The 17,861-nt window shown below is 49.9% G+C and overlaps 1 protein-coding gene across 4 annotated transcripts in view; it reads right to left on the bottom strand.

Annotated features, from left to right (window-relative positions):
• AATK (apoptosis associated tyrosine kinase) overlaps nucleotides 1-17,861 on the bottom strand; it is a 79,257-nt gene that overhangs the window by 29,392 nt on the left and 32,004 nt on the right. For all 4 annotated transcript variants that reach the window (XR_013263460.1, XM_077458731.1, XM_077458730.1 and 1 more), the window contains 3 exons: nucleotides 15,799-15,920; nucleotides 9,937-10,086; nucleotides 1,149-3,987 (listed from right to left, as the gene is read on the bottom strand). Coding sequence is in view for 3 of the 4 variants with exons in the window: in XM_077458731.1 (XP_077314857.1) it covers nucleotides 1,149-3,987; nucleotides 9,937-10,086; nucleotides 15,799-15,920 (3,111 nt within the window). In the remaining variant the exon portion in view is untranslated. The remainder of the gene's footprint in view (nucleotides 1-1,148; nucleotides 3,988-9,936; nucleotides 10,087-15,798; nucleotides 15,921-17,861) is intronic.

The following is a 17,861-nucleotide window of genomic DNA, read 5'->3' as shown; positions in this document are numbered from 1 at the left end:
CAAATGTGGCATGTCAGGGGGTTGCCTGTACTTAAAGCGGAAGTTCCATTTTTGGGTGGAACTCCGCTTTAACAACCACTTTAAGGGTAAGTCTTGTAATAAAAACCTGAGATGTGTACTTTATGGGGAACACCCCAGATTTGTTCATTTTAGATGACTCCCTGTTGACCCATTATACACCACACACTATTGTTTCCACTTTAGCCACAAAAATGGAAATAACCTAAAATGCTGGTCAGTATGGTCTGGCAGGGGTTCAATTTTACCACCACAGCAGTTACAGCGTAGAACAGGGGTCTCCAAACTGCAGCCAATTGCTCGCTTTTATCTAGCCCTCGGGGCACTATTTATCCTACTAACACCAATGATGGGGCACTTTTCCTCCCACTGACACCAATCATGGGGGGCATTATTCCTTCCACTGACACCAATGATGGGGGCACTATTGCTCCAACTGACACCAAATATGGCGGATTGCTTACTTTTACTAGTGGGAGTCCAGTCCCCTTTAAAGTCTTAAGAATAGTAAACTGACCCCTTTATTTATAAGTTTTGGAGACCCCTGGTGTAGAAAAAAATAAAAAAAAAGACATTGCTAGTCTTCTACGGCTCTCGCTATTTAGTCAACTCGATTTTATGCAGAATCTACGCCACATGGAAAAGGTTCATCAAACGAACTGCCAATCTGCTGTAGGAAAAGAATGAACCATTGCCAGGCGGCACCCCTGAACAAAAGGTCGGGATCACCTCTTTTTGGGATTTACTTTTTTGTTCACTAAGATGGACTTGCAGGTTTTTGGGTAATGACCGCACACAGGCTACCATAGCAGCCAGGCTACTACTCAGACCACAGGACATGTGAGGATTATGCTCTACCCCAACATGTCGCCTATGGACTGGGAATTTAGGCCTCATTTGTAACTTGTATCCAATTTCATCTTTTGATCCCAGTTTGTACATTCTTAATTTTGATAAAACAATAAAAAATATTGCAAAAAAAGAAGCCAGGCTACAGCATAGCACCTATGAGGGAGGTCTAGGCTTTTTAGGTAGCAAGGCAATGGGGACACCCAACTGGGCTAACCTGGACTTCATAATTTTTTAAACGATGACCCACAAAAGAGAGGTGCACTTCCACACCCACATACCTGATCAAATAGATAGACAGTAACATCATCGTAGAAAGATACAGCCTTCTTCTTCCGATCGGAATCCTCTGAGGCAGTCTGGGGCAAGAAGTTTGGCGTCTTTAGAAGACTTCGCAAGTGACTAGCGCTGGTGTTATCAGTGATAACAATAGGGATGGCGGGATGTTCCTCTTCGCTCTCTTCGCTGTGCTCCTGGATGTTGTAGCAGCGGAGTTCCTCGTCGGATTCATCGCTGTCCTCACTTTCTTCCTCCTCTTCGTCATCATCGGTGGAATCGCCCACTCTGCCCTCCTTTCGGATAAGAGGAGGGGAGAGGCATTTGGGCAGGGTGCATGCCCCCGATGATTCCCTGTTGGAAGTCGTCTTCTCTTCTGGCTGAAGTCCAGTGGTCAAAGTGATGCTTCCGGCTGAGCCCTGCTTTACAGTGCATGCTTTGGTGAGACAAAGCTGGACAGGGGACAGGGTAAAGGTTCTGTGTGAGGACGACTTGATGGTGGAACTTGTGGTGGGTTGCTTATCAAGAGAAGAGTCTTTAGAACATTCTAAGCCCAAGCCCTCATCTACAGACTCTTCTCTTATGATGAGAGGCAGCTGAAGCAGGGAGTCTGATGCAGGTAATGCAGGCTGAGGGGAAGGAGGTTTCTCAGTCTCTACAGTGGCAGGGCATTGTTCTTGGTCATCATTTAGGTTTTCAGTGCTTTCTATTAGGTTAGGTGCTGTGGGTTCCAAGTTTAGATCTACACAGTGAGAAGTCTTTGTGGCTCCTTCCTCTTCCCTTTCTTCACCTCGGTCTCCTTCCTCCTCTTCCTCCCGATTAAAAGAGTCATAGTCTGAGAAATATGCAGAGTCTCTGTAGGGGTTCTTGGCATCCAGACCCTGTAAGTCACTGCTGACCGAGCGGGACATTGGCATGTCTCCAGGTTCCAGGCTCTGTTCTGGAGGTTGGCTCAGCTGATAATATCCCTCAGTCTCACGGCTCTCTTGTGGTTCTTTTAACACAAATTCTGGAGACTCATAATTTTCTGTGTCATAACCACTGTCCAGTGCTTTATGTTGTGCAGAAGGTGCATAGGTCCCAAGGCTGAAGGCATCACAGGAGCTAGCGGTTGATGGCATGTCCAGGGAGTCCAGTGAATCTGGGGTCCCTACCTGTTTCTGTAGGGATCTGAAAGACGGGGCTGTGTCTCCTCTCTCACTAGACAGGTCTGTGAAGACCCCTGAAGTCAGCTCCATGGTGTCTTCGTCATCACTGTCACTGGGAGTTTGGTAAAAGTCTTTGTTAAACAGTCTCTCTGGGTTTTCTTTATCCTTGCTGAGATGACAGTGTTCATCTGATAAGCTTTGTAGGGAAGCCCCTTGAGATCCAGCGACAGATATGTCCTCCTCTGTTATGTGAAGGTCGTGTGTAGGAGGCTCAGAATGTTCTATAAAACAAACTCCGAGAGGATCCATTTCTAATTCAGGGGTCACTTCTTCACCCTCTGGGGATTCTAGAGGATGGCGGATTTCATCTGATTGCAATGTTGAGGATTTAATATCAGATGTTTTTGACACAGGAGAAGAGAACTGGAGGTGCGAGTCTCCAGAAACTGCTTCCACCGAACACTCGTGCATTGCAAACTCCTCAGCGTCGTAAAACTGATCCTCCACTGTTGTCGAAGAAGTGGCATTGTCCCCCTCCCCAGACTCTGCAATCTGCCACGATTCTGGACCAAATGGTTCAGTCTCACCAGTCTGGGAGTCCTCGGAGCGTGGATTTAACCAAATGCCAGGCGCCTGTTGCGGTTCACTGGAGACGTTATTATTTGAGGAGATGTTGGATGCCCAGTGTGGAGAGAATGCAACAGGGCAAGAGGTCTTCGATGACGGGTCCTCCTGAAAGCCCACCTGCTCTACATTTTCACCTTCACACTTTACTACAGCCAAATCTAAAGGGTCTCTACAGATGAAACTACAGTCCTCATTCTCTGGTGCAGCCATCTTTTCTGCCTCATTTAGGACAAGCTGATTATAAGAGGGAGAGGACCCAAGGGGGTCATTAAATACACTAGAGTCATTACTGTCCTCTTTTAAACAGTCAAGCACGTTCTCCTCCTTCGCCTCACCTCCATAGGAGGGGCTGGAGCATTGGTTTTTGGCCTGATTGACTGAGCTATCATCCCTGGCAGAACAGACAACTTCCAGCAAGGGCTCCATGGAAAGGCTTATAGAAGGACTATCGCCACATGGTTGGTCCTCTGTTGAAAGTTCCTGCTTTTGTTTTATGCTGTGTTCTTCATGCTGTGGGCTGTAGTCCTGTTCAACGTTGCTCCCTAAAGGCTCTTCAATACGAATATAGTAGTCACCTGCCACTGAAGGGCTACGAGCACTTAGAACGGGTACCAGCTCAAGCGGGCGTGAGTTTGGGTTGCAGTCCTTGTCATCGTAGCCAGATGGTGACACGCCAAGACTGAGTCTTTCACCAGCGCCTGTTGTATAGTACATATCTTGGTAAGGCTGGCACCCAGGGCTCAGTGGATATTGCTCATGCCGCCCACGCTCCCATTTGTATTCAAAGTTAAGCCCTTGGCTGGTCTGAGTCACTGTCAGCACATCATCTCCATCTGAGTGGAACCCATCGGAAGAAAAGTGCTCCAGCAGAGGGTAAGAGGACAGCTCGGGTTCATGGTGAGACCCGCCATCTGTTCCACCATTGGGTTTCATAGAGTTCCAACGCTTCTCAAACTCTTCCTCCAGCTCGCCAGATCCCTTCACAGTCAGGTATGAAAGTAGTAGATTGACCTCTTCCACGGTTGGTCTCTGATCAGGCTGCAGCCAGCAAAACTGCATCACCTCATACCTAAGAGAAAACAAACAGCATGAGTGGAACATTGATTAGGAATTTAATGACGACATTTTCCCTGCTGTGCCTAAAAGTAAAGCTGTACTCGAAAGTTTAAACTTCAAAATCCTCTTCTGTGCCCCTCTACGAGTTTCACTTTATTATAAGGGCCCAGCATTCGATAGCCTAACGGCTATGTTCCACCAACTACCATCTCCCTACCCAATGAAAGTGGCCTTATTGGTCAATGAGGCAGTCCCAGTGGGCAGGACAGTTGCAATTGGCAGGGTTTGGACATGAAGACAAGCCCCAGGATCAAAGTAAAACAAAATCAGAGAGTGGCACAGAAGAGGCTTTTTTTTGGCACACAAAGGTAATAGCAGACGTACACAGGCACTTAGACAAGGCTTTTACTATGGAGTACGGGTTCAGTCAAGGCTTTGGGTAATGCTAGTGAAATGTTGCTTCAAGGCTGGGTGGGTACAATAATGTGCGAGGTCTCCTCCTACATAATCCTAATCCTATAATGGTCCTCCTTTTATTGCGTCTCCCAGCAGGCAAAGTAATAGATTGTTAACTTGGCCGGTGGAAGGCTGGGCAACATCCTGTACACTGAGCAACAAAGCACCATGAAGACTTGGAAATTATTCGGAATATATTGGGCCATTGACGGCTAGTTAAATTAAGTTTGCACATTTTTAAATCTGCAGCTTTCATTAAAATCATTCCCATTAATCCAACCAATTTTCTCCTATAGGGTGGCAAGGCTTTGTCCTTGCCTCCCAATTGTACTATTGAATTGTCACCCTGTCTTATGGGCTTCCAATGAAGACTATAATATTAATAATAATAATATTCAACACATATTACATAGACATGGTCCACTGCCATCAACATAAGGAATCCCACCCTGACAGATATTATGCAGCTGAGTGCATGTAGACCAGTGGTCTCCAAACTGCGGCGGGGGCCGAATGCAGCTCTTTGCTTGCTTTTATCCAGCCCTCTGGGCCATATTCCCCCCACCATCAGCAACAGTGAGGTATAGTTCTTACCCCAACAATGGGGGACTAATCTTCGCCACTAACACCAATGATGTGGCACTATTCCTCCCAATGGGGTACTATTCCTCCCAGTGACACCAATGATTGGGGCACTATTCCTCCTAATACCTACAATGACGGGGCACTGTGCCATTCACTGATACCAATGATGGGGGACTAGGTCCTAGTCCTTCTACTGACACCAAAGATGGGGTACAACTAATGACACCAATGATGGGGCACTATTCCTCCCACTGACACCAATGATGGGACACCATTCCTCCCAGTGACACCAATGATGGGACACTATTCCTCCCACTGATACCAATGACAGGACACTATTCCTCCCACTGACACCAATGATGGGACACTATTCCTCCCACTGACACCAATGATGGGACACTATTCCTCCCACTGACACCAATGATGGAGCACTATTCCTCCCACTGACACCAATGACGGGGCACTATTCCTCCCACTGACACCAATGATGAGGCACTATTACCCCCCTAACAACAACAATGGGACACTATTTCTCCCTCTAACACCAATGATGGGACACTATTCCTTCCATTGAACAAATGACGGGGCACTATTTGTCCTATTGATACCAATGATGGGGCACTATTCCTTCTACTGACACCAAATATGGGGTACAACTAATGACACCAATGATGGGGCACTATTCCTCCTACTGACACCAATGATGGGACACTATTCCTCCCACTGATACCAATGATGGGACACTATTCCTCCCACTGATACCAATGATGGGGCACTATTCCTCCCACTGATACCAATGATGGGACACTATTCCTCCCACTGACACCAACGATGGGACACTATTCCTCCCACTGACACCAACGATGGGACACTATTCCTCACACTGACACCAATAATGGAGCACTATTCCTCCCACTGACACCAATGATGAGGCACTATTACCCCCCTAATAACAACAATGGGACACTATTCCTCCCACTGACACCAATAATGGGACACTATTCCTTCCACTGAACCAATGATGGGGCACTATTCCTCCCACTGATGGCAGGAAATTTTCATCTCCCACTGGCCACAGTCTGGCCCCCCTAAATTTTGAAGGACAGCAAACTGTCCCTTTGTTTAAAAAGTATGGAAACCCCTGATGTAGACAGAAGTGGCTGCAAAAGAGATGCAGGAGATCAGCAGGATCAGCAAAGTAAATGCCAGTCAGTTAGTTTTATATCTATTAGTTTACAATATGATCCAAGTCTGGATAACATAGTATATGGCAGATCACCAGAGGCTGGGCAATAAATGTACTTCTAACCTTCTGAAAAGGGGTTGCTCAGTCTGTTGCAAATAGGATCAAATTGAGCTAATACCATACATGAGACCCCTATGAATGGAAAGCCAAGGACAAATGATATACTGTACACTGGGCAATCTGGGTCTGTACAATGTACTTCATATCCGGGGTGTGGGGTACAATTTATTTTTGGGTGGTAAAAAACTGAACTACCTAATGGTTTCTCATGTCTTCCATGGACCCCAACAGTGAGATCTGTCATGACCAATAGAATGGGACCCCTATTTCACTCCTGGAGAAAGAACCAGAAGACACGTCAATGCTCCGTCATGGGCAGAAGGCCCAGTACATCTCAGGGAGCAGAAGGAGAACAAGAACGTCTTACCATTGGATTTCCCACCAGCTGTCAGGTGGCCAGGCCCAGGAATCCCCATTCCATCTGGGTGGCCAGGCCCAGGAATCCCCAATCATCTGGGTGGCCAGGCCCAGGAATCCCAATCATCTGGGTGGTCAGGCCCAGGAATCCCCAATCATCTGGGTGGACAGACCCAGGAATCCCCAACCCATCTGGGTGGACAGACCCAGGAATCCCCAACCCATCTGGGTGGAAAGACCCAGGAATCCCCAACCCATCTGGGTGGACAGACCCAGGAATCCCCAACCCATCTGGGTGGACAGACCCAGGAATCCACATCCCATCTGGGTGGACGGGACCAGGAATCCACATCCCATCTGGGTGGACAGACCCAGGAATCCCCAACCCATCTGGGTGGACAGACCCAGGAATCCACATCCCATCTGGGTGGACGGGACCAGGAATCCACATCCCATCTGGGTGGACGGGACCAGGAATCCACATCCCATCTGGGTGGACGGGCTCAGGAATCCCCAACCCATCTGGGTGGACAGACCCAGGAATCCCCAACCAATCTGGGTGGACGGGCTTAGGAATCCCCAACCCATCTGGGTGGACAGACCCAGGAATCCCCAACCCATCTGGGTGGACGGGCTCAGGAATCCCCATCCCATCTGGGTGGACGGGCTCAGGAATCCCCAACCCATCTGGGTGGACAGACCCAGGAATCCCCAACCCATCTGGGTGGACGGGCCCAGGAATCCCCAACCCATCTGGGTGGACGGGCCCAGGAATCCCCAACCCATCTGGGTGGACAGACCCAGGAATCCCCAACCCATCTGGGTGGACAGACCCAGGAATCCCCAACCCATCTGGGTGGACGGGCTCAGGAATCCCCATCCCATCTGGGTGGACAGGCCCAGAAATTACCATTCCATCTGGGTGGACGGGCCCAGGAATCCCCAACTCATCTGGGTGGACGGGCCCAGGAATCCCCAACTCATCTGGGTGGACGGGCCCAGGAATCCCCAACTCATCTGGGTGGACGGGCCCAGGAATCCCCAACTCATCTGGGTGGACGGGCCCAGGAATCCCCAACTCATCTGGGTGGACGGGCCCAGGAATCCCCAACTCATCTGGGTGGAGAGGCCCCTTGGGAGAACTCTGCACCTCTCCAGTACATCAGTGTTTTATCCTCCCCTCCTGTGTGGAATCCGTGACTCCGCAATACTCTTGGACGTGGATCTGGAAGAACATTGACTGAGCTCTGACAGTTTCTATAGAGTTTAATAGGATGGTTCTGTTCTCTAGTGACACATCCATGCCTACCGCGTGCTGCTAATTTCCCTGGTGAATAAAAGTTTCCATGATGATGCGCTTACTGTATGTTCCCGTTTTCCCTGTTGTGTGCATACCGTGCTTCTCAGCCTTTCCATCCAAGAAGAAGAGTCCTCTGTATAGGAAGTTTGCAATCATCCTCCAAAGTGCTCATGATGTCATAGTAATTTAGAGGTCTCTGGATTCCCCAACCGTGGGATTGCCCTGATGCAAATCTGCTCCCCTCCCCCCAGTGCTGGTGTCAATCTACCAGATGGGCCTACCCATTCTGCAATCTACAGCTTCCATCAGGTGAGTGTGACACCATCACTTGGGCTGAGCTGGGAATTCGTTTGGGGTGACCTCATCAATGGACTCCCCAGAGACACGAGACGCCAGCAAATATGCAATACTTGGATATCACTTGTGGGTGGATACGGCCTTTAAGAAGACCCCCTATCAGTATTCCCTTTCCGGGGGAATGGATCCCCTATTGGTATCCCCTTTCCGGGGGAATGGATCCCCTATCGGTATCCCCTTTCCGGGGGAATGGATCCCCTATTGGTATCCCCTCTCCGGGGGAATGGATCCCCTATCGGTATCCCCTTTCCGGGGGAATGGATCCCCTATCGGTATCCCCTTTCTGGGGGAATGGATCCCCTATTGGTATCCCCTCTCCGGGGGAATGGATCCCCTATCGGTATCCCCTTTCCGGGGGAATGGATCCCCTATCGGTATCCCCTTTCTGGGGGAATGGATCCCCTATTGGTATCCCCTCTCCGGGGGAATGGATCCCCTATCGGTATCCCCTTTCTGGGGGAATGGATCCCCTATTGGTATCCCCTCTCCAGGTAATGGATCCCCTATCGGTATCTCTTTTCCAGGTAATGGACCCCCTCTTAGTATCGGCCTCTCCTTTCTGGATAATTGATCCCCTATCGGTATTGGTCTCTCCTTTATGGGTAATTGATTCCCTATTGGTATTGGTCTCTCCTTTCTGGGTAATTGATCCCCTATTGGTATCCCTTTTGCAGGATATTGGATCCCCCATCACTATCCTCTTTCAAGGTATTGGATCCCCTATCGATATCAGTCTCTCCTTTCTGGGTAATTGATCCCCCCATCGGTATTGGCCTCTCCTTTCTGGGTAATTGATCCCCTATCGGTATTGGCCTTTCCTTTCTGGGTAATTGATTCCCTATCGGTATTGGCCTTTCCTTTCTGGGTAATTGATCCCCTATCGGTATTGGTCTCTCCTTTCTGGATAATTGATCCCCTATCGGTATTGGTCTCTCCTTTCTGGGTAATTGATCCCCTATCGGTATTGGTCTCTCCTTTCTGGGTAATTGATCCCCTATCAGTACTGGTCTCTCCTTTCTGGGTAATTGATCCCCTATGGGTATTGGTCTCTCTTTTCTGAGTAATGGATCCCCTATTGGTATTGGTCTTTCCTTTTTGGGTAATTGATCCCCTATCAGTATTGGTGTCTTCTTTCTGGGTAATAGATCCCTAGTGGTATCAGTCTCTCCTATCTGGCTAATGGATCCCCTATTGGTATCGGTCTCTACTTTGCTGGTAATGTATCCCCTATCGGTACTGGTATCCCCGTTCTGGGTAATGGATCCCCTACCCGTATATACCTGTATAATGCCGCATGAGCAGATAACACTGATTTCGCTAAACTGGAACTGTTTATTTCTTTACAGGGTATTTTTTTTAAGGGGGTGCATTTAAGTTTGTTTAATTTTTCCTTTTTTAGTTCATTACATTTAAAAAAAAAAATCTGCACTTTTTTTTTTATAAAAATAAAATGATGAGGCTAATGAGGGGTCACAAGTATAGGTCCTAGATAGGGAAAAGAAACTTTTGTAAGGTTTTCGGCCATCCCCGTGGGGGCCCAATTCCTCATCCCTATCAGATCGGCACTGACCCCAGCGGTGCCATCGTTGTGCGTCTCTTACCAGCGGTCTGACTGCAGTTGCTTGAGCTGCGGCTTCGGTAGTTTGAGTTGCTGCTCCTTGATGACATAGCTGAGGACCTGGCGGTCGGAATACGTCTCGTAGGGCTGGCGGCCCAATTCAAAGAGCTCCCAAAGTGCGACTCCCAGGGACCTGTATGGGGGAAAAACGAGGCAACGTGTCACCTGCTGGAGGGGAGGAGGAGAACAATTGTGCACAACGAATAAACCGCACATTGATAAAGTGCTGTGTGGAGTTGTGGTTTGTAATAAAGCCAAATTTGATTATATTTTTATATTGTACCTTCCTTGAACCCCCCCATTCAACATGCTAATTACATTCATAAAACCTTAGACGTCTCACTCCTTTTGCTGCATTAGAAGTCAACCTTTCATCAGTGCTTTGGAGGTCTCACTCCCCTTGCTGCATCAGGGGTCTCTGTCCCCTTGCTGCATCAGAAGCATCTCCCCCCTTCCCACTTCTTCACTCATATACTGGAAGCCTCAACTGCAGCAGTTGTTGGTGGAGACCTCCGGGATAAGATTTTTAGGTGGGGGGAAGGGGGATACGTCTGGTGCAGCAAGGGAAGGGAGACCCCTGACGCAGCAAGGGAAGGGAGACCCCTGACGCAGCAAGGGAAGGGAGACCCCTGACGCAGCAAGGGAAGGGAGACCCCTGACGCAGCAAGGGAAGGGAGACCTCCAAGGCAGCAAGGGAAGGGAGACCTCTGATGCAGCCAGGTAAGGTAGACTTCTGATGCAGCAAGGGAAGGGAGACCTCTGATGCAGCAGGAGTTGATGGTCTACCTCAACTACATCTACAATTTCAACTGTTCTGCTGCATAAGAGGTCTCACTTCTCCTGCTGCAAGAAAGTCTCACTCTCTCTGCTGCATTAGAAGTTTCCTTCATTCCTGCTGCATAAGGTCTTTTTAGGTGGGGGGAAGGGGGATACGTCTGGTGCAGCAAGGGAAGGGAGACCTCCGAGGCAGCAAGGGAAGGGAGACCTCCGAGGCAGCAAGGGAAGGGAGACCTCCGAGGCAGCAAGGGAAGGGAGACCTCCGAGGCAGCAAGGGAAGGGAGACCTCCGAGGCAGCAAGGGAAGGGAGACCTCCGAGGCAGCAAGGGAAGGGAGACCTCCGAGGCAGCAAGGGAAGGGAGACCTCCGAGGCAGCAAGGGAAGGGAGACCTCCGAGGCAGCAAGGGAAGGGAGACCTCCGATACAGCAAGGGAAGGGAGACCTCCGATGCAGCAAGGGAAGGGAGACCTCCGATGCAGCAAGGGAAGGGAGACCTCCGATGCAGCAAGGGAAGGGAGACCTCCGATGCAGCAAGGGAAGGGAGACCTCCGATGCAGCAAGGGAAGGGAGACCTCCGATGCAGCAAGGGAAGGGAGACCTCTAATGCAGGGGTAGGCAACATCGGCTCTCTATCAGTTTTGAAACTACAAGTCCCACGAGACATTGCAAGACCCTGACAATCACAGGCATGACTCCTAGAGGCAGAGGCATTATGGGATTTGTAGTTTCACCACAGCTGGAGTGCCGAGTTTGCCTACACCTGCTCTAATGCAACAAGGGAAGGAAAACCTCTGATGCAGCAAGGGAAGGGAGACTTCTGATGCAGCAGGAGTTGATGGTCTACCTCAACCACATCTACAATTTCAACTGTTCTGCTGCATCAGAGGTCTCACTTCTCCTGCTGCAAGAAAGTCTCACTCTCTCTGCTGCGTAAGGTCTTACTCTACTGCATAAAAGTTCTCCCCCCACTCCTGCTGCATCAGAGGCCTACCTCAACTACATCTTAAGTCTGCCCTTAACTTCTGCACCATAAGTTTCTTTCCCCTTGCTGCATCAGAAGTCTCACTCCTCCTGCTGCATCAGAAACCTCCCCATGTAGTTAGTGGAATGTTACAGAATGCTGGACTGTACAATGATGCATCGAGAACCCGAACCACCGAAAGACCAGAACATTGTGATGCTGCACCTGCAGCCAGACAGCGACGCCGTCACACACGCCGGGAGCGATCATTCTATTCTCTTTCCATTGCGCCCCCCCACCCCCCACCCCGGCCCGGCACACTGAGCTCCTTTGTCTGCACTTGTTTATTTACTTTGTGAACTCCGACTCACTCGCTGTCTCCCATAGAACTTGTAATTACCAGAAGACAAGGCCTGTGCCAGTATCCACACCCAACCCGCTCTACACCCCCCCCCCCCCAATCCAACACAACGCCGCTCATTGTCCCCCTTCCACCCAACCAAATAGGAGGACAGAGAGGAATGGACCATATGGAGACCACACTCCTCTCCATTCCATATCTAGGCCTGAGAAAACTGTACTCCTTGCACAACCAGCAATGCTGACGCTATGCTATGTACAGGAGAGGAGTGTGGAGGGTATGACGGTGAGCGGGATGTACAGGGAAGGAGTGTGGAGGGTATGACAGTGGGCAGTGTGTACAGGAGAGGAGCCTGTAGAGTATGAAAGTGGGTGTTATGTACAGAAGAGGGGTGTGGAGGGTATGACAGTGGGCAGTATGCACAGGAAAGGAATGTGGGGGTATGACCATGAGCAGTATGTACAGAAGAGGGGTGTGGATGGTATGACAGCGGGCAGTATGTACAGGAGAGGAATGTAGGGGTATGACAGCGGGCAGTACGTACAGAAGAGGAGTGTGGAGGGTATGACAGCGGGCAGTATGTACAGGAGAGGAATGTAGGGGTATGACAGCGGGCAGTATGTACAGGAGAGGAATGTAGGGGTATGACAGCGGGCAGTACGTACAGAAGAGGAGTGTGGAGGGTATGACAGCGGGCAGTATGTACAGGAGAGGAATGTAGGGGTATGACAGCGGGCAGTATGTACAGGAGAGGAATGTAGGGGTATGACAGCGGGCAGTATGTACAGGAGAGGAATGTAGGGGTATGACAGCGGGCAGTACGTACAGAAGAGGAGTGTGGAGGGTATGACAGTGGGCAGTATGTACAGGAGGGGAGTGTGGAGGGTATGACAGAGGGCAGTATGTACAGGAGAGGAGTGTGGAGGGTATGACAGAGGGCAGTATGTACAGGAGAGGAGTGTGGAGGGTATAACAGAGGGCAGTATGTACAGGAGAGGAGTGTGGAGGGTATAACAGAGGGCAGTATGTACAGGAGAGGAGTGCGGAGGGTATGACAGAGGGCAGTATGTACAGGAGGGGAGTGTGGAGGGTATGACAGAGGGCAGTATGTACAGGAGAGGAGTGTGGAGGGTATAACAGAGGGCAGTATGTACAGGAGAGGAGTGTGGAGGGTATAACAGAGGGCAGTATGTACAGGAGAGGAGTGTGGAGGGTATGACAGAGGGCAGTATGTACAGGAGGGGAGTGTGGAGGGTATGACAGAGGGCAGTATGTACAGGAGAGGAGTGTGGAGGGTATAACAGAGGGCAGTATGTACAGGAGAGGAGTGTGGAGGGTATAACAGAGGGCAGTATGTACAGGAGAGGAGTGTGGAGGGTATGACAGCGGGCAGTACGTACAGAAGAGGAGTGTGGAGGGTATGACAGCGGGCAGTATGTACAGGAGAGGAATGTAGGGGTATGACAGCGGGCAGTATGTACAGGAGAGGAATGTAGGGGTATGACAGCGGGCAGTATGTACAGGAGAGGAGTGTGGAGGGTATGACAGAGGGCACAGCAAATGGTTTAATAATCCACTATCTAAGAATGGGGATGCAAACATCTAGATGGTGTGTCATTTGGGGCTGTTATGCGCTCTCTGGAGCTGGGAGACAGTGTGTGAGGTCGGGGAGCTGAGAGGGCAGCAGCAGGTGACCTCCGACCTCTGACCCTCAAGCTGACAAGAGATGAAAGTTGAAAAATGGATCTCTCAATGGTGAGAGTTTAGAGTTACGACAATGAAACACTGAGATATGACGATTCCTGCAACACTCAGGTGTGTTCCCTCCTCTTTATAAATGTATTTGTGTAAATCCTCCGCAATGGCGGAGATCCGCCTTCATTCTGCAGCAATGTGTCTCTGGAAACGGTTTTTAAATGTTGCAACTAACACACACACACACACACACACACACACACATCTAGATGTCAACATTGTAACTGACACCAGCAGACAGGAACCCGCTCTGTTCCATTCTCTTTACAAATGCATCACAAAAATAAATTTTAATACAATTTAGTAAATATGGCGCGGTGGTGGTGAGCCGCGGGGATCGGCAACTCAGCTGCTTCGGTGCTGCGATTCAGCAGCAATGTGTCTCTGGAAATGGATATAAAATGTTGCCAACTACGCAAGACAGATGCACTATATTACCAAAAGTATTGGGACACCTGCCTTTATACGCACATTAACTTTAATGGCATCCCAGTCTTAGTCCGTAGGGTTCAATATTGAGTTGGCCCACCCTTTGCAGCTATAACAGCTCCGACTCTTCTGGGAAGGCCGTCCACAAGGTTTAGGAGTGTGTCTATGGGAATGTTTGACCATTCTTCCAGAAGCGCATTTGTGAGGTCAGGCGCTGATGTTGGATGAGAAGGCCTGGCTCACAGTCTGTGCTCTAATTTATCCCAAAGGTGTTCTATCGGGTTGAGGTCAGGACTCTGTGCAGGCCAGTCAAGTTCCTCCACCCCAAACTTGCTCATCCATGTCTTTATGGACCTTGCTTTGAGCACTGGTTCAAGTGATTTGGTGGAGGGGGGGGATTATGGTGTGGGGGTTGTTTTTCAGGTGTTGGGCTCGGCCCCAGTGAAGGGAACTCTTAAGGCGTCAGCATACCAAGACATTTTGGACAATTTCATGCTTCCAACTTTGTAAGCGACCCCTTCCTGTTCCAACATGACTGCGCACCAGTGCACAAAGCAAGGTCTATAAAAGACATAGATGAGCGAGTTTGGGGTGGAGGAACTTCACTGGCCTGCACAGAGTCCTGACCTCAACCCTACAGAACACCTTTGTGATGAATTAGAGCGAATACTGCGAGCCAGGCCTTCTCGTCCAGCACCAGTGCCTGACCTCACAAATGCGCTTCTGGAAGAATGGTCAGACATTTCCATAGACACCCTCCTAAACCTTGTTGACGGCCTTTCCAGGAGCGTTGAAGCTGTTATAGCTGCAAAGTGTGGGCCAACTCAATATCGAACCCTACGGACTAAGACTGGGAAGCCATTAAAGTTCATGTGCGTGTAAAGGCAGGCGTCCCAATACTTCAGGTAATATAGCGTACATAGATGTCAACATTGTAACTGAACACAGCGCACCTAAACTGTCAGATCGCGGGCAACGCCATTGCGGCAAATTTCATCAAAATGGATTAAGAAATGCTTTTTATCCACCGCACATTCTCCGACAACCCCGAAGTCGCATCAGGCCAATAAAACTTGTTAAAAGAAAGAAAAAAAAAAAAAAACGCTGGACGCTCGTTTACCACCGGCAACATTTTATGCTTTGTTTTGGAAAACAATAAACACATAATAAAAAAAAGTAACATTTGAAAATAGTTACATAATTTGGTTAGAAAAAAAATAAATAAAAAAAAGTTACAGGCCCCCATGCAGTTCAACCAATCACAGAAGACCTCCAGGAACAGAACCCTCCACTTCCTACAATGAATTGGGAATCGGGGATTACGTTTACCAACAATGAAAAATAAAATTTAGGGACGTCTCCCTTTGAAAGTGCCCCTCGGATGCCGGGAACGGACGGACGGCCACCCCGGTCCTGCCGAAAAGGTGGAAAACCGAGGAGAGCCGGTGGCGCCGGCGGACAGGGAAAAAAAATAAATGAAAAACACGCTGGGCTCCGGGCTCCACCCAGGGCACGGTTTGGGGCCAGTGACAAAACAAGGCAGAGACGGGCGGACGTCCTACCAGATGTTGCTGGTCTTGGTCTGGTCCACCACCAGGAGGTTCCCATGTACTTCATCAATGAGCTCCGGCGCGATCCAGCGCAGAGGGACCCACAGTTGGTCGGACGTCACCAGGTAATCATCCTGCAAAACACAGAGACTCAGACAACACTGACAAGCCTTCCTGTGCTGCTTCCTACTCAGCCCCCACCACCACCACCAACCACCAACCTCCTCCTCCTCCTCCTCCTCCTCCTCCTCCTCCTGGAGGATCAGCCGACGTCTGACTCACCCTGACAGAGGTTAACGCCGAGTCCCCTCCTCCCCTTTGGGGCAAAGACGTGCTCTGTGATGGAACAGTGCCTCATCCCCCTCCCCTTCCTTAATCTGGCCAGCTTGGTGCCTCTGCTGGCACAAGCCGGGGACAAGCTGGCGCCGCGCCAGGGTGTTTGGTTACGGAACACGGGAGGCGTGCAACATAGTAACGGGAATGTCTGAGACGGTGACAGCGAGGGGGGGGGGGGGGGGGCTGGCGTGCAGCGATCTCCAGGGACCTGGTAGCTTTTTATAGGGTTGCAAATCAGTTACAGATTTTGTTTTTTGGCTTTTTATTGGGCATTTTATGTGGGTGCCTATTTGCGTTTTTGCATGCATCAGACGCTCTTAAAAACGCATGCAGCACTGCGAACCGGCATGTTTACGGATACATTGTTGCATGGTCTTTTTAAGGCTTCGTTCACACCTTCGGTCACGCTTCTGCACTGCGTTTTTTTTTCTTTAGCTTTTTTTTTTTTTTTTGTAGGGGGGCGCCATTTATTAGGCTGCATTCGCACTACAGCGTTTTGAATCACAGACAGATTTGCCTGCGCTTTGACAGCGCCGAGGTGTGAATGCGAAATCGCGGGGCTCGCATTTGAGATGCCATTCATTTGAATGACACCTGAAATCGCGTTGCGGGTCTGCCGCAATTGTCGTGCGATATTTCGCGCTGCAATCGCAGCAATCCGCATGGCTGGAAGCATGTCACCCCCAAAATAGCTCTTGAACTTTTTTGGGGAGACATGCTTTATGCGATGCGGATTGTCACAACTGCAGTGCGAATTACCACGCTGCAATCGCGGCAATCCGCATCGCAGGAAGCATGTCGCCCCCAAAGTAGCTCCTGAACTTTTTTGGGGCGACATGCTTTCTGCGATGCGGATTGCCGCAAATGTAGTGTGAATTACCGCGCTGCAATCGCGGCACTCCGCATGGCTGGAAGCATGTCGCCCCCAAAGTAGCCCCTGAACTTTTTTGGGGCGACATGCTTTCTGCGATGCAGATTGCCGCAACTGCAGTGCGAATTACCGCTCTGCAATCGCGGCAATCCGCATCGCGGGAAGTATGTCCCCCAAAGTAGCTCCTGAACTTTTTTGGGGCGACATGCTTTCTGCGATGCGGATTGCTGCAACTGCAGTGCGAATTACCGCGTTGCAATTGCAGCAATCCGCATCGCAGGAAGCATGTCACCCCCAAAGTAGCTCCTGAACTTTTTTGGGGCAAATTGCTTTCTGCGATGCGGATTGCTGCAACAGCAGTGCGAATTACCGCGCTGCAATCGCGGCAATCCCCATCGCGGGAAGTATGTCCCCCAAAGTAGCTCCTGAACTTTTTTGGGGCGACATGCTTTCTGCGATGTGGATTGCTGCAACTGCAGTGCGAATTACCGCGCTGCAATCGCGGCAATCCCTATCGCGGGAATCATGTCACCCCAAAGTAGCTCCTGGACTTTTTTGGGGGCGATGTGCTTTCTGCAATGCAGATCACCGAAATTACAACAAACCCGCACTGCAATTTGAGGCGTCATTCAAACGAATGGCATCTCAAAATGCGAGTCCTGCACTTTGGCATTCCCACCTAGGCGCTGTCAAATCGCAGGCAGATCCGCTGCAAACCTGCCCGCGATTAAAAAACGCTGTAGCGTGAAAGCCGCGTTTCGCTCCAAAAGACGCCCGTAAGAAGCTCATGCCCCAAAACTTGGCACAGAGCCAGGAGCATTTTGTGTTGCGATTTTTGCGTGTTTTGTTTCTCGACAATCACGGCAAA

The sequence above is a fragment of the Lithobates pipiens genome, unplaced genomic scaffold (genome assembly GCF_037356315.1).
Source record: "Lithobates pipiens isolate NorthernLeopardFrog02 unplaced genomic scaffold, aLitPip1_a1.2 Scaffold_28, whole genome shotgun sequence".
Taxonomy (NCBI): Eukaryota; Metazoa; Chordata; class Amphibia; order Anura; family Ranidae; genus Lithobates; species Lithobates pipiens.
The sequence above is the reverse complement of the archived record's forward strand: the minus strand, read 5'-3'. Positions and strand labels throughout refer to the sequence as shown.